Source organism: Gorilla gorilla, chromosome 1 (genome assembly GCF_029281585.2).
Source record: "Gorilla gorilla gorilla isolate KB3781 chromosome 1, NHGRI_mGorGor1-v2.1_pri, whole genome shotgun sequence".
Taxonomy (NCBI): Eukaryota; Metazoa; Chordata; class Mammalia; order Primates; family Hominidae; genus Gorilla; species Gorilla gorilla.
In genome coordinates this window covers 34,113,041-34,141,037 of record NC_073224.2, presented here as the reverse complement: position 1 = coordinate 34,141,037, position 27,997 = coordinate 34,113,041, and the positions used below count along the sequence as shown (strand labels likewise).

General features: G+C 37.5%; 1 protein-coding gene across 5 annotated transcripts in view; it reads right to left on the bottom strand.

Annotated features, from left to right (window-relative positions):
* Window positions 1-27,997, bottom strand: part of MARK1 (microtubule affinity regulating kinase 1) — a 136,040-nt gene that overhangs the window by 87,553 nt on the left and 20,490 nt on the right. The window contains exon 1 of one of the 5 annotated variants that reach the window (XM_063708272.1): window positions 25,319-25,705. The exons of the other annotated variants lie outside the window; for them this stretch is intronic. Coding sequence (XP_063564342.1) covers window positions 25,319-25,321 — 3 coding nt within the window. The 5' untranslated portion in view covers window positions 25,322-25,705. Of the gene's footprint in view, window positions 1-25,318; window positions 25,706-27,997 lie in introns of those variants that run through there. 5 annotated transcript variants of the gene reach the window in all.

The following is a 27,997-nucleotide window of genomic DNA, read 5'->3' as shown; positions in this document are numbered from 1 at the left end:
CCAAGCTAGACTTCAAGAGGCCTTGTTGTGTCTCAATTTGCTGTCTGCCATCACCATGAGAAGGACTTATCCAGACTGACAGCAGGATGATGAGAAATACATGGAGCAGAGTCACTCCCAGTTAAGCCAAGATTTAATCAACTGATCCCCAGCTGACTCTGACTCATGAGAAATCATAAATGGTTCTTGGTTTAAGCCACTTAGGTTGGGATGATTTGTTACACGGCAATGTCAGTAGATACACAATGCTATCGTTATTTTAAAATTAAAAAGTAAACACAAGAGAAAAGGGAAAAACTTATGAACAATTAGAAGATTCTTATCAGACATGTTTACATTTTAGCAGAGTCTGAAAAGAAAGGATGAGGGAGGGAGGAAGGAAGGAAGGAAAGAAGGAAGGAAGGAGGGAGGGAAGGAAGGAAAGAAGGAAGGAAGGAGGGAAGGAGGGAAGGAAGGAGAGAAGGAGGAGGGAAGGAGGAAAGGAGAGAAAGAGGAGGGAAGGAGGGAAGGAGGGAGGGAGGGAGGGAGGAAGGAAGGACAGGAAGGGGAGAAGGAGGAGGGAAGGAGGGAAGGAGGAAAGGAGGTGGGAAGGAGGGAAGGAGGTGGAAGGAGGGAAGGAGGGAAGGGGGAAAGGGGGGAGGGGGAAAGGAAGGAGGGAGGGAGGGAGGGGGAGGGAGGAAGAGAAGAAAAAAAAAAAGGAGCTATATACGGTCAATTCCCTAAGGAGGAACCCTTGATTGTAAGCTGTACGGGAGCAGAATCCTTGATTATTTTGCATCCCCATCACCAAGTATGGTGTAACACAGAGATTGACAAACGATTCTGGAGAAATAATACCCATGGGCCTATAGGCTGCAGTTGGCCAACCCTTGGTGTAACATGTCACATTTTGGGATACAGGTTTAAATTGTTCTCAATGATTTTTTTAAAAGATCTCCTAGCTCTCAACATTAAACATGATCATTTATACACAATACATTTATATGTCTTAAATAAAAAATCAGAATATACAGCATATATTTTATACTAAATATATTATACATTCTGAATATATTATATATTCTGATTATAAGATACCCACCAAAACAAATATTTTCAAAAATTACATCTTTCCTTAGGATTGCTACAGCATCACTTAGGAGACAACCTTTCCTTGGAAGGACTCTTTGAAGTACAGTTTGGGATAGCTGATCTCACTTTCCTGATCAATAGCTTAATTCTCAAATAGAAAATGTGGCAAGAATATCAATTCAGCTCATGCTAGATTAAACAGTGAATTTAATTTGGAACTACCTCAATCCTAAGGCTGTTAGATAGAAGAAATTATGTTAGCTCAATTACAGCATGTCTATGAATTTTAATTTCTACCTTTATCTGAAAACACAAGTTCCAATCCTGTCATTCTTTCTTCAAGTTTTCCACTTAATCCAGTAGACTGTGAATTCCTTTATTCTTTCTGCAGCAGTGGTAATGTGACCCTAAAGCTTGCCCTGAGTGTGCAGTGTAGTCAAAGTAATCAGAGATAATGATTTCATTAGCTCTTCAGTGCTGCATCGCATGGAGCACCAGACTCAAATTCCTGAGTAATAAGAGAATTTTCCCCGCCTTTAATACTGACTGAAATGAAGTTCTTCTACTCACTGGCTATACATCCTTAGAAATGTTTTTAAAAAATTGCAATGTTTTATGACAGTCACTAAATCTGCTTGGTGATTGAATATTCAAATACTCCTAAAAAGTCATATAACATATTAGACCTGAAGGTAGGGCTGTCACAGCTCTGCTCTCAGGACTTTGGAATATGCTATTTTTGCATACCACAACCACCCTCTGGCCAAGTGATATTAGCACCAATACAGGTCATTGCAATTTAGAAACAATAACTAAACTTTCATTTCTCAAAGTCATTTTATTAAAGGAGTAGGGAAGTTCTGCTTCCAACAAAGAATAGTTTGTAACTAACTAAACCTATCAGCAGACAAAAATATAATCTGTAGACAAAACATTAAAAACAACTGTTTGAAGGCTCTGAAGAGCCACAAAAAAGCAAGCAAAGTCTTAAGGGAAGTTGATCATTGAATGAAGAAAAATTTCACAACGTAGAATCTGGCTTGTTATAGTTTCGAGCTGGAGGCAAACTCTGGCCCACCTCGCTCCATGTGACTTAAACTCAAGCAGACAGCAACAGTCTTCTCAGCTAAAAAGGAGTCTGAGGATAGGTTTGGGAGCTCACAAAATGGCTGGAAAGTGAGAGAGAAAACCTTGGGAAAAATGAAGTCATGGAGAAGAAAAATGAAATTTGTATATTAATTGCAGGTGCTTTGCTAAGTCCCAAATGATGTATAAGCAAGATAACCTCTAAGGAACACATTAGAACAAGGCAGTTAGAAGTGTAAGCTAATAAAGTAGGTATTTGGCCTGTTGGCCACCACAACGGAGGCTGAATTTGAAGTTTGAGTCAAGCCAAATTAACTGTCTGCTAAAGCAAAAATCAACACTTCAGAAGATAATTAAATTCAGAGTCTCCGTAGAGTATGAATAAAAATGTCCAGTATGTAAGTAAAACTTACTAGACACATGAAGGAACAGACAAATATGATTCACTGTCAAGAGAAATAATAGTCAACAGAAACAGACCCCAAGATGACCCAGAAGTTGGAATCGACAGGCAAGAACTTTAAAGCAGATATTATAAATACATTTTTTAAAGTAAAGGAAAATATGGCCAGAAATAACAAGTATATGGGAAATGTTAGCAGAAAAATGAAAACTATAATAAAGAGACAAATGGCAATTCCACAATATACCACATATACTACAATATATACTACATATATACTACAATATATACTACATATATACTACATATACTACAATATATAATATACTACAATACTGCAACATTTAAAAAGAAAAATTCATTGGATAGGATTACAGTAGACTGCAAAGAAGAAAGGGTCAATGAACTTGAAGACAGATTAATAAAATATAGCCAATCTTAACAACTGGGACACAGGAAGACTGAATAAAAATAAAGCCTCGGCCGGGCACAATGGCTCATGCCTGTAATCCCAGCACTTCGGGAGGCTGAGGCGGGTGGATCACGAGGTCAGGAGATCGAGACCATCCTGGCTAACACAGTGAAACCCCATCTCTACTAAAAATACAAAAAATTAGCCGGGCGTGGTGGCGGGTGCCTGTAGTCCCAGCTACTCAGGAGGCTGAGGCAGGAGAACAGTGTGAACCCAGGAGGCAGAGCTTGCAGTGAGCCAAGATCACGCCACTGCACTCCAGCCTGGGCGACAGAGCGAGACTCCATCTCAAAAAAATAAATAAATAAATAAATAAAGCCTCTATGATCTGTGGTGGGTCAATATCACATAAACTGTCACATGTATAAATGGGGCCCAGAGAAGGAATAAAAGAAAATAGGGTAGAAAAAAGTACTTGAAGTAATAATGGCCATACAATTCCTCCAAACTGTAAATTCTAAGAAGGATAAATACCAAAACAAACAAACAAACAAATAAAAAAACCCGGTGTAGAAGATCACTGTCAAATTGCTGAAACCATGCATAGAGGAAAACAAAAACCTTAAAAGGAGTCAGGGAAAAATGACACATTCACACAGGAATAACAATACAAATGGCAACTCACTTCTCATTAATCAACAACGGAAGTCAGATGACAACATTTTTAAAGTGCTATAGAAAAATCAAATGCAAGCCAAAATTCATTATCCAGTGAAAACATTCCTCAAAAAAGGCAAAAAAGACATTTTTAGATCAACAAAAACTGAAAGAATTTGTTGCCAACAGACATACACTATAAAAAATGCTAAAGAAATGAAAGTAACAATAGAGGGTAAAACGAATCTATATAAATGAATAAAGAGCTCTGGAACTAGAAAATATGTGGGTAAATACAAAACAGTACACATTTTTCCATCTCTTCATTTATTTAAAAGACATATGACTGTTCAAAGCAAAGCATAATACTGTACGTGGAACTTATAACCAGAAGTAAGTATATGTGAAAACAAAACCACAATCAGAGATTTCAACATTACTCTCTCAATAGCTGAAAGAACAACTATACATGAAAAAACAACCACCAGGCGCGGTGGCTCACTCCTGTAATCCCAGCACTTCAGGAGGCTGAGGAGGGCAGATCACCTGAGGTCAGGAGTTCAAGACCAGCCTGACCAACATGGAGAAACCCCGTCTCTACTAAAAATACAAAAAATTAGCCGGGTGCGGTGGCACATGCCTGTAATCCCAGCTACTTGGGAGGCTAAGGCAGGAGAATTGCTTGAACCCAGGAGGCAGAGGTTGTGGTGAGCAGAGATCGCACCATTGTACTCCAGCCTGGGCAAAAAGACTGAAACTCTGTCTCCAAAAAAAAAAAAAGAAAAAAAAGGAAAAGAAAAAACAGTAAGGATACACAAAATCTGAACAACACTATCAAGTTATGGAAGCTTACAGATTTCTTAAAGCACATAGTTCTTAAACTCTAAGTCAAGAACGCTTCTCTAGCTCCCTTAAGCTCCTTCCATAGATATTTTAGTTCTCTTTAGAGTGATAACCTTGTCTTTTTATCAAAGGATAACTTAAAGAACAGCTACTTTGCTGGCTGCAGTGGTGTTTGCCTGTGGTCCCAGCTACTCAGGAGGCTGGTGGGAGGATCGCTTGAGCCCAAGAGTTCTGGGCTGTAGTACACTATGTTGACCTGGTGTTTGCACTAAGTTCAGCTTCAATATGGTGACCTCCTGGGAGTGGGGGACCATCAGGTTGCCTAAGGAGGGGTGAACCAGCCCTGGTCAGAAACAGAGCAGGTAAAAACACCCGTGCTGATCAACAGTGGGACTGCACCTATGAAGAGCCACTGCATTCCAGCCTGGGCAACATAGTGAGACCCTGTCTCTAAAGAAATAAAAATAAATAAATAAAAAAGAACAGTTACATCTGTATAGGAACATGGCTGAAGATACATTAATAATAATTAATACCTACTTCATAAGGATCCAAGCAATGAATCTGCCTGAGTTTAGTTGTCAGAAATATTTCTCTGACCTGGTACGCTTCCTGTATTATGTTACTATACAATAATCTCTCCCTCTTTCCCCTGTTTTGGCATTTGAAGGTGAATTTTCATATTAAATAGTACGATGGTGGATGTTGTCAGTGACAGTACTTTTATGAGTGACAAAAATGTTTTAACAGCTGGAAAAGAATGCTTATGAAGCACAGAAGACCCGTGATTCTCCTCCTCCATGTTCCTACTGCACTTGAAACATTCTTTTACATAATACTTACAACTTTACAATGAAACTACCTTATTTTTTTAAACCATGTTCTATGAAACTGTGAGCTTTTAAGTTGTCACGCACTACGTCTTTTACATGCATTATCATTCAATATAGTGACTAGTACATGAATGGACCCACTAAATATGTTATCTTCTATTGTTAAATACTCAACTTAAATCCTTCTGCAAACTGGCCAATAATTATTTTATCTGGTTCTTTAAAATCAACAAAACTAAAAGTCCTCCACAAAATGTAACTTAATTACAAACAAAAAAATCAATTTTATTTGATATATCAGAGCTTATTTCAATGAGATGTCAATAAATTTGATAAGACAGTCACATACCTATTTACAAAAACATAAAACACAAAAATACGAGGTCTAACAATGGAAAAAGAAAAAGCTATTGAAATAAATTGCCACTAAAACCTTCTGAAAGCTACTATGCTATGCACAGCATAAATCCAAAGGGAGAAATTGTATAATATGTTCCTGCCTGCCCTTATTGAGCAAGTGCATACTTCTCCAAATGTTCATATTACAAGTAGTCTTTTACCTGGCTTGTTTTTAGGTACTAGAAATGGGTTCAGTTTTAAAACCTAAACAGTAACATAATAATGAAGAAAAGTAGCCAATACAGTGTATTAATAGAGACCCAAGGAACCTAAATGAAATATTAGCTGATATCACCAATAACATATTAAACAATTATCACTTCAATCGATTAGGTGTATGATCAGAAGGGAAAGTTAACTCTATACAAGAAAAATATTACAATTTACTGCTTCAACTTGAAAAACATAGAGGAGTACTAAGTGAGATAAACCATAAAAACAGAAACAAGAATATCCCATCAAACACCCTCATTCAACAAAGCAGTAGTACTAGATATATCAGCAATACTTCTTAAGAAGATATATACATGGAAGAGATTTATTTGTATTCTCTTTCTGCAGCTGGTATAAATATAAACCTAGAAAATCCAAGTAAATCAATAAAGTATCTTTTGGAGGTTCAAAAAGTTGTAAGAGACAGGAAACATCCTTAATAATCATTACATTCTGAGAAAAATCACTGGGTTAACTCTTCACTCATCCTTTCGCATTCAGCTTAGATATCACTTCCCAGGAAACACCACACATCATATTGGAGTTTCCACTCCTTCTTCAACTAAGCCAGGTTCAGTGTCATATTTGGTCTTTCTATTATTATTTCTAGCACTGCACTGTTCCAAATTTTTAAATTAATTTTTATGAAATGATATATTATTCACCATTGTTTCTTACATCCTTGCACTTCTCGATTTTTCTAGTTTGTAAAATTTTTTTCAGATAGGTGTGTAGGTGCTACACTTTCTGAATCTTTACAGCTACTAATTTTTCTTATTTCAACTTCACATGTAAACAATAATTCCATTAGATACAGAACAGGTACAAAGGAACATTTTTCCACTTACTTCTGGACTTATTCCAGAAGGTTGAACCTTTCAGAAACATGGCTTACTGATATCTATAAACACATCACAAACTGTGACCTCTGAATGACAAAACAATAAAAGACAGAAGAAATCCTACAGAAGTTCCAGGTGAAAAAAACTTTTTACAAAACCTTTGTCTAAGGAATAGATCTAAATGCAAACATATGTGATATGTTAGTGTGAAATATAGCACTTCATATCAATGAAGAAGTAATAAATTATTCAACAAATGGTATTGGAACAGCTAGAAATAAATAAAGCTGAATCTCTAGGAGTGAGGTATCACTCTTTATTCCAAAATAAATTCACAATTGATTAAGGATATAAATGTAAAAAGAAACAGAAAAAAACACAAAGACAAAGAAACCACCAAAGTACTAGAAGAAAGAATTGACAGTTCAGCAAGTGTTTTTTAGTCTCAGCATGGGAAATGACTCTCTAGGTATAACATAAAATAAAAGTCACTAAAAAAAAGTTTAATAAATGTGACATCACAAATTTAAAAGACAGTAGTTGATTTTTGAAAAAACTCTCCTTATATAAAAGTAAAGAGGCAGATAATAAATTGAGAAAAAATATTTGTAACATATGGCAGGAAAATGGTTAATTTTAAAATACTAAACCTTCCACAAGTCAATTTTTAAAATGGGCAAATATGAATGTGCACAGGATGTATACAGATATTTCACAGAAAAGGACACATATGTGACTTTTAAACATATGAAGTAAATCATAAGTGAAATATAAATTAAAGCTACAATAAAATCTATTTTTCATCTATCAGATTACAACGATTAGAGTTTGATAGCATTTGATGGTGATGGTATAGAACGAGGCATACTTATATATCATTGGTCACAGTGAAAATTGACACAAATTCTATGTATAGGAGGAGTTGGGAGACAATTATCAAGTAAATTCCCACAATCCTTGGGCTAGAAATTTTACTTCTAGTAATTAGTTTTACAGACATAGTCACAAATGAGTGTAAAGATGAACACATACAATATTTATTGTAGCACTGTTTGTAACAGCAAATAACAGAAGCAAGCACAAAGTCCATCAATAGGCAGAGCTGGTTATGTATGTATGGTATGTTCTTTGTAAATGTGTATGTGTGTACATGTGCCTCCATGCACATGCTTCAATAAGCACAGACTATCTCCAGAAGGTTACACAAGACACAGAAGAGAAAGTAGTTACCTCTAGAAAAGGGAGCTAGGGGACTGGGAAACAGGAGTATAGGGAACATTTTCTTTTTCATATCATATCATCACACTCTTTGTTAAATATCCTGCAACAGATCCCCATTTTATTCAGAGTAAAATCAAAGCCCTTATATGACCAATAAGGTAAGACTAACAAAGTCAGACCCCCTATTACCTTTCTGCCCTCATTTACTACTATGCCCCTTCTCACTCACCTTGCTCCAGCCAAATTGGTTTCATAGCCATTCTTCAGGAATGTCTGGCACACTCATACAACAGGTCGTTTGCTCTAGATGTTCCCTCTGCCTAGAACATTCTTCTCTCAGATATCAGTTTGTCCAATTCCTTCAGGTCCCTCAAGTCTTTGCTTAAATCTCATCTTTGCAGTGAGGTTTACTTTGACCTATTTCATACCACACATCTCCTTTGCCTTACTGATTGATTATTTATTGGTGTTTTCTCACCCTCATAAGAACAAAGATATTTATTGCATTTACTTTTATATCCCAAGTGTCTGAGAAAGTACAGATATCAAGAAGTACCAAAAAGGTTCAAATACAATAATTTAACAATATTTTAACAAACATATCTATTATATTACTGAGCATAAGTGGGTTGCATTAACCTATTCAAAAGAAAAAGACTTTTTATACCATGAGAGGGGTGTACCTAAATTCAACTATATGCTGCCCATCTAAAACATCTAAAACAACTGAAGTAAAAAAAGTTAAAAATAAAATATACTAGGCAAATACAAATGGATAGAAAGCAGGGGCCATGTGGTAATTAAGAGGATAAGCTTTAAAGCTAGACAGACTTAGTATCAAATAGTGCCTATGCCACTAAGTAATGTGACCTTTGGGAAGTTACCTCTCTGAGCCTCAGTTTACTATTCTATAAAATGTTGTTATTACCTATAAGTCAAGGATTTTTAAATTAGAATTATACAAAAGAGAGCATTTAACACAGTGCTTGGCACATGCTCAATACCAGAACCTACTGTGATTACTGTCCTTGTCACAATTCAAAGTGGAACAAATGCCTTTCAATATTTCTGATATCAGAAAAACAGTCCTAACCTGAGTTGTTTTAAAATAAAGGGAAAGTCCAGAGTAGCAATTCTAGCTTTCGGATATCTCTTTAGGAATCGGAAGAGGCCTGAATAGCCTTTAATGTGAAAAGGCTTACCACATAACTGGTAGCTCTCCTGTGTTTTTCCATCCCTCTTAGGTAAAACACAAGTACTAATTCGGTCCTATCAGAAGCTTCTTTAGTATTTACTCCATGAGCCAGCAACTCCACTTCTAAGATTTTAGCCTACAAATAAATTCCCACACATATGAATGTGAAATTACACAAGTACAGGTCAGACATTCACTGCAATAAAATATTTGTAATAACAAAAGGTCGGAAACAACCTAAATAGCCATCAGTAGCAAACTTGGTTAAATATGTCCATACGGCAGAGTATTAAGCAATTTTTAGAAATAAAATCTTCATATAGTGATATGCAATCATTTCTAAGACATACTATTACACTTACAGTGTCATATGCTGCCATTTGTGTAAGGGAGAAATCTGTATTTGCTTATATATACATAAAATATATCTGCAAACAAACTCAAGATACTAAGGACTAGGTGGGGAAGAAAACTTCACTGGCATACCCTTTTGAACTTTTAAAATTTTCATGTATTTGAATATATTACCTATCAACAAAAATATTTAAACAAAAGACTATTAAGTAGTTAGTTTCTAAGTAGTTACTTAGCAGATGTTACCAGTTTCTCAAGCTTACAATGAGGATTAAATAAAATAATGTCTAAAAAAGCATTCAACACAGAAGATGTTGTCAGTGTTGAGTAAATGATGGCTGCTATTAAGTAGTTACTAAGTAGATAGAAACTACTTACCTACTTTCTGAGCAAATTAGATTATGCCTGAATTTGTTCACCAAAGGCTAACTAAATATCTACTATGTATTGACATTTTTTCTTCAATTTCATAATTTGTTTAGTTAATACTGCTGTCATTAGGGAACTACATACATGCCCATACAAATTACATTTACTGATCCTGGCAAGCACAGTGTATTTACATCCACTCACATCATCTCCTTTTAGAAATGAACAAATAAACAAACCAAAAAACCCCAGCAATGGTTTGCTCTCAGTAAACTGCTTGACCAATAATAGTTTCAAGTACAAATGTTTTCTGGTCTGCAGATGGAGATCCAAACTAGAAAATTCTAGCAGATAGATGTATGGTGAAATGGTGTGACTCAGTATTATTCTTTATTAATAGATCATTCAAGACTAAATAGCATAGGTTTATGCCTTAAATGGTGGTTCTTTCATCTGGTCACTTCTCTTCCATTTTGTCCTAGCTTCTACTATGAGCAGAATACATTGGCAACTGAAAACAGGAATAATGTTACTACCAGTCCAATAATAGTAATAGCAGCCATCATTTACTCAACACTGACAATGTCTTCTGTGTTGAATGCTTTTTTAGACATTGTATTATTTAATCCTAATTGTAACCTTGAGAAACTGATAACATTACCCAATTTAAAGATGAGACATCAGAAGCTTGGAAAGCAAAACAAATGTCACACAGCTAGTAAATGTCAGTTCCAGAGGCAAAACCTAAATCCATCTTACTATAAGACCTATGCTTTTCACTAGAGCTACCTCCCCAAACCTTCCTCCTATCCCAACATTAACAGTCTCTGAAGATACCAAAGGATTCCTCTTGGGGCTGAGTGTTTACAGAGTGTTATCAGTTTTCATCTACATGGTAAGCTTTGCAAGGCAGGCTCTGCCCCTTGTGCCAGAGGCTTGTGACTGTCCAGCCTTACCAATAACTAAAAACGATAAGTGAGAGAAAAACATCAAAAATCTAATGGGAATTCTTACAGGCATGGACAAGGAAAAATCTCATCAATATCTCTCACTGGCTACTACAACAAGGCCAGTTTCCTCCTACAGAGTCTTTAGCCTGAGCTTTTGGGCTAGGGAAGCCTTTGTTTCCTCCCCACTCCCAGTTATATTTTGTTGCTCCAACCCCACCCCCCCGACCCCCACTCTTCATAGGCAATCCAAGACCAGGGGCTTGCCATGTAGCCAGCCCTCACAGAACAGTGCATATACAAGTACACACTCACATTTCAGCATTTCCTTCTGTTCCTCCAAAACAATGACGGCAACTTCAACAAATCAAGATTATGGGCCACTTTACAAAACCAAGAGTCAAGGTAGTATTCTCTGGATATTACCATAGGGATACTGGTGGCTCCCAGAAGGACCTCAATATTGTGGCACCATCTGAAATAGGTTGTTAGCTGATGAAAGACACACCCACAGGCTCTAAATGATGGTCACAGCTGAGAAAACTGATCATTCATGTTATAGCTTAAATGCTCAGTGAGAAACAAATGGGAATATATTTGATAGATATAATTAAAATATACTTATTTTCCCCTAAAGCTCTGCTCATTTTTCACATCTACTGTTCTATTCTTAATGAAAAATTTACTGCAAACAATACCTTACTGAAATATAAAGGCAGAATTATACACATTTGGGATTTTACATGCTTTTGCATAAAATAGGTAGTTCTGTAGTGTTTTAAATTACAATATAAGCAAGTTTCTTCTCTGAAAAAATAGAAGGGGAAGAAAGGAGAAAATGTAATCTAAAGAAGAAAATGAGAATAATGATAATAAAGAGGAAATTATATTGGATACTTCTTCTTTGGTATTTGAATAAACAGCCGTAAAGAAGAAAAAAGACAGTATTACTTCAGGAATAAGATGAAGTCCCTACACTTCAACATCACATTGTCTAGTTGAATTTAACCAATACTAATTGACAACCTATAGTTGCTGAAGAAATAAACATGATTACAAGAAATGGCCCAAAATATTAAAGGTTAGTAGGAAAAACTAACAGTTTCCATATGATATGGTACTTTATAAGAAAGGTACACACAGGATGCTATGTTTCTGTCAGCTAGAATTGTTTCCCAACATTAAACAGCAATTCTCAGGCCACCTGAGTTGTAATTCAGTAGATCTCTTATCTACCTTGTACCATCCGAGACCTAATTGGATAATATATAGAGAAAACAATTTGCATATACATCTGGTTTTTATCTTCTTAACAATTATCGCTATAATTAAATAATTAATTGTATGTCTCCAAAGGGCAGAAAAAGTGCTGACTCATTTGTCTCATACCAAACAAAACACTTTGTACCAGATACTCAGCCCACAACAGATTTTCATGTATGAAACAAAGGATTAAACATCCAAATACATACAGCCCTACAACTGGGCTTCCCCAGTGCAGTACCTCATACTCATTAGATGTCACAAAGCCTTTAGTTAATGAATACTGTTTGAATCCAAGCCACAAAAAGAAGTTACAGACTAAAAACACATAAAACAAAAAACCCTCAATTATTTGTATTAAATTAAGAGCACAGAGAACTCAGAGAAATTAAATCCACAGGCTATTTAAAGGCCATTTAATGCAATGATTTCTACTTTGTCTCTCACTAAACTAATGTTTTTAATAAATAAGCATGTAATCCATTTTAACTTGGCAACTCTTCTCTTTTCCACTGCTATCCTCTAACGGAAGTACTGATTTACAATGAAATAACCAAAAGGAAGACAGCACAATAAAGAAGGCTCTCTCTATATAAACTGGATTATCAGTTTTTTAAAGCAAAAAAAGATGGCGGTTCAAATTAAAAATATTTCCATTAAAAATATGTTTTGATTATTCATTCATTCCTACAGACTTTAGCACAGTGATTAAAAGAAATGAACAGGTCTGGAATCAGGCCACCTGGTTTGAATCCAGGCACTGCAACTTGTAAGCTGTGTGACCTTGGGCACGTTTTTTAACTTGGGTATTCCTAAGTTCCCTACCACAAGTAGGAAAATGAATGATAATATCTTCTTCAAAGGGCTATGCTCAATTTTCACCCAACTACACAGAGGGGTCTTCTCTGATCACTGTTTTTAAAAATGCCTCCTGACAGTTTCTCTCCATCTTTTAACTTTCCTTTATTTTCTTCACATAACTTACTACTATCTAAAATGATAGACAGTTATCATTTACTTGTTTTCATCTGATTTGTAAGAATAAGAATCTTGTCTGTCTTATTTACTTCTATAGTCCTGATTCCTAGGAACAGTCCCCAGTACTCACAAGTAGGAACTCAGTAACGCTGAGTAAATGGAATGAGTAACATACAATACAGTAAGAGGTATACTAAGCATTCAATAAATGTTAGCCATTATTTTTCAGGTAATTGGTAATTTTTTTGGCTTTTCTTTTACCTTCTTTTAAGGAAAATTATTTATAATTTTCCTCATTGTCTTTGCAGGTTGTATTTACGATTTACCAAAATCAAGAATTACATTAATTTACTGCTTGAAAGGATTTTCCCTTCCAGTGTTAGGAGCTGCCTTTGGGATACATTATTTCATTTACCTTGATCTCAGACATTTATTGAGCACCATACTAAGAACCACATTTTGTAGACAAAGCAATAAAGACAGCCCTGGCCTGCCAAGAGACTGTGTCTTAGTTCAGCACCTGCTACTGGCCAAGCTACCTACTTAAATGCAGGAAGAGGACTGATATCAATATGTACAGTTGGCCCTCTACATCTGTAGTGTTCTACATCCATGGATTCAAACAACTATGGATTGAAAATATTCAGAAAAAAAAATTCCACAAAGTTCCAAAAAGCAAAACCTGAATTTGCTCTGCCAAATACTACATTGAATCCACATGAATGAACTGGTGTGAAGGCACTGTATTCAGTATTATAAGTAATCTAAAGATGCTTTAAAGTATATAGGAGGATATACACAAGATATATGCAAATATTATACTATGCCATATTATATAAAGGGACTTAAGCATCTGTCAATTTTTTTTTGAGGGAGGTCCTGGAACCAATCCCCCACAGACATGGAGTGACAACTATACAAAATGTTACTGGGTTGAGGGAGGTGGGAGTTTGTAAACGGTCCTGAGCATTTAATGGAAATCCTCATCAATTACACAGTTCTTTGGGGACCTTCAAATTCCTTTACTCATTATGGCTGAAGTTTTATCTTAGCTACTGTTTTTGTTTTTGTTTCCTTTTGAGACAGAGTTCTCGCTCTGTCACCTAGGCTGGAGTGCAGTGGCGCTATCTGGGCTCACTGCAACCTCCACCTCCCAGGCTCAAGTGATTCTCGTGACTCAACCTTCCAAGTAGCTGGGATTACAGGTGTGTGCCACCACACTCAGGTAATTTTTTTTTTGTATTTTTAGTATAGATGGGGTTTCGCCACGTTGGCCAGGCTGGTGTCAAACTCCTGGCCTCAAGTGATCCGCCTGCCTCGGCCTCCCAAAGTGCTGAGATTACAGGCGTGAATCACCATGACCGGCCTGTTTTTGTTAATAGTAATAGTATCATCAAAAGGCCAACTGGCTATACCAAGATTCTCAAATAAGCAAGTTAAGTGTTTCCAAAATATTTCCAACCAGATAAAAGTTTACACAGGTCTTCAGCAAATAAAAAATATATATTTGTATGCATATGCAAATGCATACACATATATTAGTGTAAGATTGCCAAATGTTCTCTCTTAAAAGGACCATCCCTCTGAAATCATGGCCTTCTTCTCATGGTAAGTTTTCCCCCACATACTTGACAAACAAAAAGCTGGCAATGTCATCCATTGCCAATAGGTTATTTTTATTAATTTTCTAAGTCCATGAAACTCTGAAATCTAGAATATCTAGAAGTAAACAGAACACAACAGCTCCCTGGCCAAATTCCAAATACAAAATGGTTGATCTTTTATTCATTAACATACTGTCTCTTCATTCACCCAAGTCCAATTTTCATTAACCATTGTCTATACTATTCTAGTAGATCTTAATAATAACTCAGACAATATTAACAATATTTATCTGATCATGTGTCTCAAAATGGCATGGAGCTTCCCAGGAAGTGCTTAAATCCTGTCGCATTGCTTAGAAACACTATTATCAAACTCTGTTTGACCTTGTTCTTTGTAACTTTTTAACTTTTCATGTATCCCTCTAAGTAAATCTTGTCACAGAGAAGCTAAGAACATTTAGAGCAGAGGTGTCCAACATTTTGGCTTCCTTGGGTCACACTGGAAGAAGAAGAACTGTCTTGGGCCATACATAAAATAACACTAATGACAGCTGATGAACTTAAAAAAAAATCACAAAAATTCTCGTAATGTTTTAAGAAAGTTTACAAATTTGTGTTGGGCTGTATTCAAAGCTGTCCTGGACTGCATGCAGCCCAGGGGCTGCAGGTTGGACAAACTTGATATAGAGCATTTATTTCATGTGTTTAACTCTGGTCCCAAATACCTTTCCTGGAATATTCAAAGCTTTCTTTAACCTCAAAGCCTCTAATTCACTGGCCCTTCCCATTCTCACTACTATTCATCCCTGTAATGTCCTACCGACACCTCCTTACTCAGGTTATATGTCAGAGTCCTTGGGTATAACCACTCCTTTGCAAACATCCCTAACTTCCCTGCTTTCCACACTCTCTTCCATATTTGCTTGGCAAACCCACACCATTCCAAAACCCAACCACTCCCTACTCTACATCTGCACCTGAAAGCTCAACATTGTTACACACATATACAAATGAGCTCCCTGATTTCACTTAAATTTTTGGTCACAGATCCCAATGAGGACTCAACATCACCTGACAGTCCTCTGTACTTTGAGTACAGTATTCCCCGCTTATCTGTGATTTCACTTTCTCTGGTTTTAGTTACCTAAGGTCAACCATGACCTGAAAATATTAAATTGAAAATTCCAGAAATAGGCAATTCATACATTTTAAATTGTGCATCATTCTGAATAGTATGATGAGGTCTTACTTTGTCCATTCTGTCCTGCTTAGGACCTGAATCATGCCTTTGTGCAGCATACACATGCTGTATAGGCTTTCCACCCATTAGTCACTTAGTAGCCATCTCACTTATCAGATAGGCTGTCTTGGCATCACAGTGCTTTTATGTTTGAGTAACTCTATTTTACTTCGTAATGGTCCAAGTGCAAGGGCAGTGATGCTGGCAATTCAGGTATGCCAAAGAGAAGCCATAATGTACTTAATTTAAGTGAGAAGGTGCAAGTTCTCAACAATAAGGAAAAAATAATAATCCCATGCTGAGGCAATTAAGATCCATGGGAAGAACAAATCTAACCATGAAGTTGCAAAGGAGGAAAAAGAAATTCATGCACAGTATATGTATATCTGCAGTTTCAGCCATCCACTGGGGGGATCTTTCATATGGTTTAGCTGTGGCCCCACCCAATCTCTCATCCTGAATTGGAGCTCCCATAACTCTTATGTGTTGTGGGAAGGACCTGGTGGGAGATAAACGAATCATGGGGGGGGCAGTTTCCCCCATACTGTTCTCATGGTAGTGAATAAGTCTCATGAGATCCGATGGCTTTATAAGGGGTTTCCCCTTTCGCTTGGCTCTCATTCTCTATTGCCTGCCGCCATGTAAGAGGTACCTTTTGCCTTCTGCCATGATTGGGAGGCCTCCCCAGCCATATGCAACTGTGAGTCCATTAAACCTCTTTCTCCTTATAAATCACCCAATCTTGGGTATGTCATTATCAGCAGTGTGAAAACGGACTAACACAGTCTTAGAACATATACCCCAAGTATAAGGGGGGACTACTGTACACTCATTTTACTCTTCTCTAAAACTTCCACTTCATTCTTCCTCCTCTGTCTTCATACATCCCCATTTGCCAGTGATGTCTTTGCTTTATGGTTCATTAATCCAGAAACAATTAGAGATCCACTCAGTCGTCAATCTGTACCAAAACTGCAGCCTACCCACTGCCTCTATATTCTCTGCCTATGTGAAATCTCCCTGCCAAAACCACTTCCCATGCTATGGATTCTGTTCAGTTCCATCTTTTCAAGAGCTTTTTGCTCCCGCACTTAGTCTCACTTACCTGAATCATCAATTACTCCCTCTCAAATAGACTTTGTTCAATAGCATATAAACATGCTCCTGTATCTCATGGTAAAGAGAAAACTCTCCCATGACCACATGTCCCTTTCCAACTATGGGCCTATTTCTCTGCTTTCCTATATATAAAAAGTTCTTAAAAGAAGTTTTTATAGTTGTTGTATCACTTCTCAGTGTTTACTTCAACCCACTCCAACCAGGTTTGCCTCCATCATTCCACTGGGACTAGCCTTGTCAAGATCATCAGTTACCTGCTGATTGACAACAGCTGCATTTAACACAGATGACCTATCCCTCTTTATTCTCTTGGCTTCCACAACACCACAATCTCCAGATCTTCCTTCTAACCTACTAACAGATACTTCACTGCCCTTTGCTGCTCTTCTCTAGCACCAAATGTTGACATGCACAAGAGCTCTGTCCCAAAGCCCCTTCTGTTTTATTCATCTTTTCAAAGAACCAGCTTTTTAGGTTTCTGATTTCTGTAATTTTTATTTATTTTGCTATTTCATTAATGGCTGCTCTAATTTTCTTTACTTCCTCCTTCTACTTACCTTATCTGTTTAACCTATTTCAGGTTGCAAAACTGACCTCTTGAACCTATTTAGTTCTCTAACACTAGCTGATTAATTTTCAATTCCTTATTTTCTAATATGTGTATGTAGGGTAATAAATTTTCATCCTAGTTGCATTTTAGCTGAAATGTTCTATAAATGTTTCAAGAGAAGAGTATATTCTGTTTTGAGAGTATACAACTCTATACATTTCCATTGAGTAATACTTATTTTGCTTGTTCAAGTTTTGCTTATTCTTATTTCTATAGTTTTATCATTAGAGATGCTTCTTAAAAATCATCTATTTGCCCATTTCTTTTATAAATATATCAATTTTTTGTTTTATATATTTTGGACCATGTTGTTATATATGTATAGTTACAGTAATATATCTCCTTGTTAATAATATCTTTGATTATTTAGGGTAATGGCCTTTATCTCTAATAATGCTCTTTATCTTATTAGTCTGATATTAATATTGATATGTCAGATTCTTAATCATCTTTTTTTCAACCTTTCATTGTCAGCAAGCTTTAGTCACTTTAAAATAGCTAGAGTTATGTTTTACTAGTTTTTACACAAGCTGAGAAACTATTTTTTTAAATAAGAGAGTTTAATCCTTTTATATTTATTTTCTGATTATCTTACCTGGTTTTTTCTTTTTCTTCTATCCACTGGATTTACTTTTCTTCAATCTTCCTCCCTACTGCAAGCTGCTATGAAGTTATACATTCAGTTTTTATTCTTTTAAATTTTTAAATGCATAATGCATAATAAAATAGTCCATTTCCATCCTCCTCACCAATAACTGAAGACCTCAGAATTTTTAGCTCCAATGTTTCCCCTGCCATTTCCCATATTATTATTATTATTATTATTATTTGAGACAGGGTCTCACTCTGTTGCCCAGGCTGGAGTGTGGTGATGTGATCATGACTCACTGCTGCAACCTTGACCTCCCAGGCTCAGGTGATCCTACCACCTCAGCCCCCTGAGCAGCTGGAAGTACAGGTGCATGCCACCATGCCCAGCTATTTTTTTGTAATTTTTGTAGAGACAGGTTTCACCATGTTGCCCAGGCAGGTCTTGAACTCCTGGGCTCAAGTGATCCACCTGCCTCAGCTTCCCAAAGTTCTGGGATTATAGGTGTGAGCCACAGTGCCCAGGCATTTTCCATATTATTCTTATCTAGCATCTTTGTCTCACCTGATTTTTCCAACACCCTAAAAATAAGCAATTGCTCTTTTTTGGCAGTTTTACAGTCAGTTCTTGTTCACAGTTATCAACCTGCAACTTCTTTTGCATATTATCACTTCTTGTATCCAACTTCTTTCCTCTAAATTCTGTTTCCTTCTCCCTGAACTACATTTTTTTGTAATTCAAACATAAGAGTACATAGGTAGAAAAATCTTAGTTTTCATTTGTCTGAAAACACTTTTATTTGTCCTTTTTTTTTGAGACAGAGTCTCTCTCTGTCACCCAGGTTGGAGTGCGGTGGTGTAATCTTGGTTCACTGCAACCTCCACCTCCTGGGCTCAAGCAATTCTCATGCCTCAGCCTCCCGAGTAGCTAGGACTACAGGCACATACCACTAGGTCCAGCTCTATTTTAACAGAGACAGGGTTTCACCATGTTTGGTCTCAAACTCCTGACTTTAAGTGATCCGCCCGCCTTGGCCTCCCAAAGTGCTAGGATTACAGGCGTGAGCCACCGCACCCAGCTTAATTTGTCCTTATTCTTGAAGGATCATTTAGTTAAGAAGATAACGTGAGACTGACATTTTCTCTCATATTCTTTAAAAATATTATTTCATTTTAAAAATATTTGTTATTGCTGATGAGAACTCTAACTTTTGTTACTTTGGAAATCATGTTTTCTCTTTGTTATTAAAATTTTCTTTCTATTCTGAGTTTGCCATTCCATAGGTATGAATATCCTTTTATTTATTCTGCTGGTACTTGCTATGCATCAATCTGAAGACATGTATCTCTCCACTTCTGGATAACCCCTAGCCACAATCTTTCAAATACTGCCTCTCAAAAATTTACTCTATTATCTCCTCCTGGATGTCTAGTAGATGAATGCTGCACTTTCTTATCTGTATTCCATATTTATTAACCAGTCTTTAATATCCTCAGTCCCTATTTCTCTATAATTCATTCCAAGTCATTTCCTCAGATCTATACCAGTCCATCAAGTCTATCTTTGGCTGGGAATAATCTGCTGCTTAATCATTCTACTGAGATTTTAATTTCAGTGACAACATACTTCATTTCTATAATTTCTATTTAGTTCTTTTTCTAATCAGCTTAATTCTCTTCATTTCTTATTCTTTTATTATGGTATTTATTACTGCCTTTAAAACTTTTTAAACAAATTTATATTCTGCTTTATTTCAGATTGTTCAGATAGTCGCATTATTTCCAGTTCTTAGGGTGGTATTACTACTTTTTGTATTTGTTAACTCTCTCCACAAGTGGTTAGTTTCCTCATGAAATCTGTAATTTGGTTTTTTTTTTTTTTTTTTTGTGACAGTCCCATGGGTCCTAGATTTTGAAAGTAATCCTACCAAGCACTTTTTCACTTGTTTCTAGCAAAAACAAGTCGTGAAATTTTTTTCAAGTTAATTTCATAGTTTGGGGTTTCTACTCGACATATAGCATGGAGCTGATGTTTTCATTTATTTAGAATAATCATTTAAGTTTAAGTGTTTCCCCGTTAAACTTAAGGCCTCCGGTACTGACGACAAGCTTCCTTGTCAACTCCCTCAACTAAAAGGCAGAGTTTTTTCTAACTTTCTTTGCAGGGAGACAGAGCTATCAAGGCTTTGAGCTTCATACAGGAGGTTCATTTCCAGTTCTTCTAGCACAGATGGTGCTGATACTGTATTTCCTGTCCCTAAGACAGTGTTAGAGCTACATGTCCCAACTCTTATGCTGGATCAAAAAGCCCTGAGGAATGCCGTTACGTCAGCTTGTGCTCACCATTCTGGCTTTGATTTCTCTTCATTCCTTTGTCCTTTAAAGCTCAGTTATGTAGTTAATAAACTTTCAGAAATTATATTTTAAGTCTATCTACATATTAGCAGCAAGAAGAAAGGGAACCATGTCAATTCAGTCCATTATGTTTTTGGTACTCTCCCCTTTTTCCTGGCTATATATTCTCCCTAGGTGAATTTACTCAGTCATGTGACTTTCAATATTATCTGTACCATATGACACCAAAACTTTCTCTCTACCTATGACCTTCCTTGAATTTTAGACTTGTGTGTCAACTGTATGACATCTCCATATGGATATCGAATAGGCACTTCAGATTTCTCATAGCCAAACATAACTTAACTTCCAAATATCAAATTTGCTCCTCTCACAGAATAGCTCATCTCATTAAATGGTTCTACATCTAAAAATCAATTAGTTATTTTTGGTTTTCTTCTTCCTCACCCTAACTCCTCAAATCAAGTCCCATAAGCAAATGCAATCAACCTTAGCTCCAAAACACATCACGAATCCATTCACTTCTCTACACCTTTACCTTTACCACTTAGATCAAGTTGTCATCATCTCTTACTTCAATACATCAACAACCTCCCAACAATTTTCTCTGCTTCTCATTATTTTGCATCCTCCTTACCCCTAAGAATTCTGTCCACAGCAGCCAGAATAAACTGAGACATAAATTAAGTCATATGTGATTATTTTCATTACAATTAAATATATCTAATACAGATAGGATGATTATGTAATAGATTTCCACGCCCTCAACCCCCTGCCACATCTCCAAACTATCTCCAAAGTAATAATTCCTAGAGACCCCAAATTCCACTGTGATCCACCAATCAAAGCAGGAGTTTATGGAAATCAGATGCTCAATGACCTTTTGGACTGGGTCCAGTTCACAATGGAATCAGTGGGTCCCCAAACCCATTCTGTGGTTACTTCCCTAGTTCTGGAATACAGTTGGAAGACATGTACTCAGCATCTGCTACAGCCTACACATTCATCCCTTGGCCTGCGAATTAAGGACTATTACACTGGGAAAGGACAAGTGGAAGCCATTAGAACTGCTTGGGCTTACCAAAATAGTAAACCAAAAGCAATATTGCTTCCTGGGGGAACTGTAGGTTTAGTGCCACCATAAAAAGTTTAAAATTTTCAGGGATGGCAATTACCACTACATCTCCACTCAGCTCACCTATTTGGCCTGTGCAGAAGACAGATGAATCTTGTAAAATGACAGTTATCAAAGTTTTATAAGTTGGTTATGCCAATTACAGCACTATTCTAGATGTGGTTTCCTTGCTGAATCAAATCAACACACTCCCAGTACCTGGTGTGTGACTACTGAACTGCAAATGCTTTTTTCTTTATAATTGTTAGTAAAGAAACATCTGAACCAGCTTGCTGCTTCATTTACTATCCTACCTGGGGGCTATTTCAAACCTCTACCCTTATGTCATAATTTAGTTCAGGGTCTCTCAAACTCAGTACTACAGACATTTGGGGCCACATAATTCTTTGTTATAGAAGACTATCCTACACATTATAAGAAGTGTAACAGCATCCCTGGCCTCTACTCAGCAGATGCCAGTAGTACTCCAACCTCTACTTGTGATAACCAAAAATGTCTCCAAACATTGGCAAATGTCCCCTGGGAGGTAAAATTGCCCCCAGCTGAGAAGCGCTGATCTAGTGCACAGGGACCTTAATCACCTTTCCTTCTATAGGAAATCACACTGGTCCATTATGTTGATGACATTACACTGACTAGATCTGGTGAGCAGGAAGTAATGACTACTTTAGACACCGTGATAAGACACAAGCATGCCAGAGGGTGAGATACACATCCCACATAAATTCAGGGACCTGCCTCCTCAGTGAAATTCCCAGGAGTCTAGTGGTCTGGGACATGCTGAGATAGTTCTCTTAGGACAAAAAGAAATTGCTGCATCTGGGCCCTTCTACCCTTAAGAAAGGGTACCATGTATGTCAGTAGTGAAAGTAATATATACTTCATTACTATTACAGCTAATCTGAAAGCCTGCCAGTTTTGAATGGACGCCAGAACATCAGAGGTCTGCAACAGGCCTAGGCTGTCATGCAAGCTGCTTAGCCACTTGAACCCCGAAGACTCACTGGTGCTTGAAGTAACTGTCTGTGGCAGATAGAAATTCAGTATGGAGCCTCTGGTGGGCCCCTTATGAACCACAGTGTAGATCTTCAGGATTTTGGAGCAAAGGTATGCCATTCTCTGCAGACAACTAAGTTTTCTCTTTCGAGGAAGCAGCTAGTAGCTTACTATTGAACTCTAGTAAACACTGAGCAATTGACCATAGGCCACCAAGTTACCATTCAACATAAGCTTCCCATTATGAGCTGGGTGTTGTCCGATTCATCAAGCCAAAAAGTTGGATATGCACAGCAACATTCCACTATAAATGCAAATGGTATGTATTAGATAAGGCTTGAGCAGGTCTTGAAGGAACAAATTACATTACATGAGATGCTCCTGACCCATACTCCTGCTCCCCTGCTACACTGATGTCTAAACCAACAAGTATGGCCTCATGGGGAGTTCCCTAGGACCTGGTGATGAAGAAAGAAAACAATACAAGTCTTATTTACAGTTGCTTCTGCACAATATGCTGGTACCACCCATAACTAGACGGAGCACTAGAGTCCCACTCTGGGGTGGCACCAAAGGAAGAGTATAGGCGGAACTTTGAGCAGTGTACCTGGTTGTTTATTTTGCCTAGAAAGAGAGAGAGTATCTAGTATAAATCTATAGAGATTCACAGACTGGTGCTAATGGCTTGGCTGAATGATCAAGGACTTAGAAAGAGTATGACTTGAAAATTAATAACAAGGAGGAAATCTGTGAATAGATCTCCCTGAATGAGCACAGCATATGGAGATCACTGTTTCCCATGTAAATACTCAGAAAAGATGACTCATGCTGTATACATCAGTTAGTCTCTTTTTCCAGCCACCCATTCTTGCCCAATGGCCTCATGAACAAAGTAGCCATGATGGCAGGGATGAAGGTTATGCATGGGCCCAGCAACATAGATGAACATTCACTAAGGCTAATCTGTCAGCTTCATAGAACAACACTGAGCTCCCAAAATAGCACCACTCCTGGGGGTGGCAGGCGGCAGGGGGTGGAGTGGGCAGGTGGGTAAGAGAAGGTTACCCAGTTACCCAGTGACAGGTTGATTATTTTAGACTACTTTCATAATAGAAGGGAAGGTGTTTTGTCTATTCTCATTGGAACAGATACTTGCTACAGACATGTATTTGTCTTCTCTGTCCACAATGCTATGCCAAAACCTTCACTGGTGGACTTACAGAATACATTTTCACCATTGTAGTATTTCTTTAGCATCATGGTATTCCACATAGCATTGCTTCTAGGCAACGAACTCATTTTATAGCAAATAAAGAATGAAAACAGGCTCATGCTTTGAGAAATCACCAGTCTCACTATATTCCCCCAATACTCTGAAGCAGCTGTCTTGATAAAACAATCTTTTGAAGATTGTTTTGATGCCAGCTGGGTAACGACACCTTGCAGAGCTGGGGTAATATATTCCAGGATGCAATATGTACTCTAAATTTGTGCCTAAGATATGGTGCTATTTCTCCTGTAACCAGAATTCACAGGTTCAGGAATCAATAAATAGAAATGGGAATAGCTGTTCTCACTATTATCCTTAGTGATCCATTAGTAAAAAAAATTTTTTTCTAGTCCCTACAACTTTGGGTTCTGCTGGTCTAGAAGTCTTAGTGCCTAGGGAGAAAATGCTTCCACCAGATGTCATGGTGATGGTCCATTAAATGGCAAGTTGAGACTGCTTCATGGCAGTGAATCAATAGGCAAAAAAAGAGGTTACCATACTGGCTGGGGTGACTGATCCTGACTATCAAGGGAAAATTAGGTTGCTATTACATAATGTCTGTAAGGAGGACTATATCTAAAATGCAGGGGATCCTCTGGGGCACCTCTTCTTACTCCCACGTCCTATGGGATAAGGCAATGGAAAACTGCAATAACCCAGTGCAGGCAAGACTTCTGATGGCCCAGACTCCTCAGGAATGAAGGCTTGGGTTACTTCACCAGGCAAGGAACAAAACTCAGCTGAAGTGTTTGCCGAGAGCAAAGGAAATATGGAATCAGTAGTTGAAGGAGGTAATTATAAATACCACCTACAACCACATGACCAGTTACAGAAACAAGCCCTGTAATACTTATAAATATTTTTTCCTTATTTTGCTGTAAATATACTTGCATATATATTAACCAATTCTTTTTTTTCTTTTTGATTCCCCTTCCCATTTCTCCATCATTCAACATCAAAGTGTTAACGTTAGCTAACTCTTTATGTTAATACTGAAGTTGCAGGGAATAAGGAGAGACTGAGAAGAGAAATGAGCATCACCTAAAGATAGATAAAGAGACTTTTGTATCATGTTAGGCTAAAGATTAATTCTGCTATTATCTTTATCTTAAGTATGGTTAAGAGAAGTGTGGCTAAATCTCATACTTAAAATGATGGCCAAGCTGACAAGTGGGTTTTAATGACTTCCAATGTGTTAACTTAGCTAAACTGGAACTCCGTTTCCCAAAATTCCCTTCTCTCTATGGTCCTAGGCTAACATCAGCCACAAGAGAAATTTGCACAAGATTAAGAAGGCAGAAATGAAAACAATAACCATTTATATGCTCTGAAGGTCAGTGCAGGGCCAGACACAGCAGCACTCACGCTTGACATAGCTGATGTGCTGGCATGTCTCATGGAGCTCCTTCAGCTCCCGCTGGACCACTTGCTTCAGCTGCTCTGAATTCTGGTCCAGATGCGTGGGCAACTCTCCAATGAAGGGCACCAGCTTATCCTCCAGGTCACCCATCTTAGAAGACAGAAGGCAGTGAGAGACACGAGTTCCAGTTTGTCCTCGCAGGTTCTAATTTGTTTTACTCCCCCATGTCACATTCATCTTTCCCTCCTGACTGCTGGCCCTGAGGATTTCGGCCTCTTAATACCAGACTCTGAAGCAGCAACTATACACAGAATGCTTAACCAGCTTCCACAATTGTGTAAGTATAATCCCTTAGTAAAAGCTTTATTCTGTATCACTTAACAGAATTCTGCTTCCCTGACTGAACTCTGATGTGATAAATTAAATGGCATTGTTCTTACTTCTAAAAGGTAATTGAACATGAGATTGTATTTCTAATTTAAGTCACTATTATGTAAACCTGACCAAGGTGAAGTTAATTCCTTTGAATAAAAAAAATACCAAGCATTACTTTAAGAAAGATGAAAATATCTTTCCTTAAAGGGACGCAGGACAAACAGAATTAGAACTCCTCAGCTCTCATCTGTAATCCCGACACTTTGGGAGGCCAAGGCATGCAGATTGCTTGAGCCCAGGAGTTTGATACCAGCCTGGGGAACATGGCAAAACTCTGTCTCTACAAAAAATACAAAAATTAGCCGGGTGTGGTGGCGCACACCTGTAGTCCCAGCTACTTGAGGGACTGAGGTGGGAGGAGCACTTGAACATGGGAGGTTTAGGCTGCAGTGAGCCATGTTCCCAACACTGCACTCGAGCTTAGGCAACAGAGCAAGACCTTGTCTCAAGAAAAAAAAAGAGCTTCTCCTAACTCTGCTTCTAGCTCATCAAACTATTATCTATCATTTATAAGGGGCAAAAATATAAGCATTATGATTCAGAAAAGACAACAGAAGAATACTATATTCCAGCATACACAATGACATTATGAAAATTATCTTCAAGCTGTAAATCCCTGACTTAAGACTTGCCTTTATATTTGGGTTCAGTAAAATCAATGCAGTCTCAAGAGAGAGATTCCATTAGCATGTTTAAAGCTGTAATCATTTCAAGTATATTTGTACTCAGTCTCAAGAATGAATGTATTAAAATGAAGAAACTGGTAAGCATGGAGAAAAGGCAAGCCCAAAGAACATGAATTTAGTTGTATCACGACTGTGGGGTAAGAGAAATACATGCTGATCAACAACTGTGAACTTTCTCATCATTTTGGTTTGATTCCTTGCTTCTTTGATACCATTACTGAACATCTATTATTACAAAAGTATATTATATAAGCCTACTAATGAAAACCCAACAACCATCCAACCAGGTGTGTATTATCTTTGTTTTACAGATAAGCAGACATGCCCAATGTAATACACCTTGTAAAAGGCTGAGCTCGGGATAAACCCCAGGAATGTTCTGCCTACAAAGTTTGTGCTCTTAAACATTATGTAACACCACAAATATGTCCATTCCCACTGAGGACATCTATGTCACTAAACAACTCTCCTCTTCTGTACTCTGCTCTAATTCCCTGCTTACCAAGCCGCCTGCAGATAATTCAGCTTCACAGTGGCCCTCTTACACTTACTACAAGCATTCTAGTAAAACAGAAAGACCTCATGTTGTAAATGTAATACTTTTTCTTGGTATAAAAAGGAATAAATTCATGATGTAAATTACAGAAATTTAAAAAATGAAAACCATGTAATTCAGGAACCCTGAGATGCACTTAAAACTGGCAAATTTACTTCTTCCAAGCTTTAATTAAATGGAATAATAACAGCAGCATCAGCAGCTAGCACTTCTGCTAGGTGTCAGGTACTGTTCTAAGGGCGCTATATGTGTTCAGTTAGTTAAACAAAACAACAACTGAATAAGGTAGACACTTTTGTTCCATTTTACATGTAAAGAAACTGAGGTATAAGGAAGTTAAGTGGCTTCCCAAGGTCACATCTAATAAATGCTAGAGCTAGGATTTGAACCCAAGGACTTGAGCTTCAAAGCTTGTGCTCTTAACCAAGAAATTACACTGCCTCTACATCTGAATTGTGGTATACAAAGGGCAATTACCCCTATTCCCCACACAAGCACAGCCTGAGGGCTCAGACAGAGGAGGCGAACAGGGAGTGGCTGAGCCTGTATTTTAATTTTAGAGGCACTTCTCCCTAAGATACTCCCCTACACCCCAAGAAGCTACTTTGGGAGGGCTTTCACTACCACTTGCCAGGATTTATTACAAGCTGGTAATAAAAGAAAACACTTACCTAAATTATCTAAAAATATCGTGTTAAATTCTTTTCCAAACTTCCTAGTTCTTTCACTCTCACAAGAACAAAAACGTTACAGCAAATTCATGCCAGAAATTACAATAAGTGTTTGTTCTTTATTTATTAATTATTATTATTATATTTTTTTTCTGAGATGGGAGTCTCACTGTCACCCAGGCTGGAGTGCAGTGGCACGATCTCGGCTCACCGCAGCCTCCGGCTCACCACAGTCTCTGCCTCCCAGGTTCAAGCAATTCTCCTGCCTCAGCCTCCCAAGTAGCTG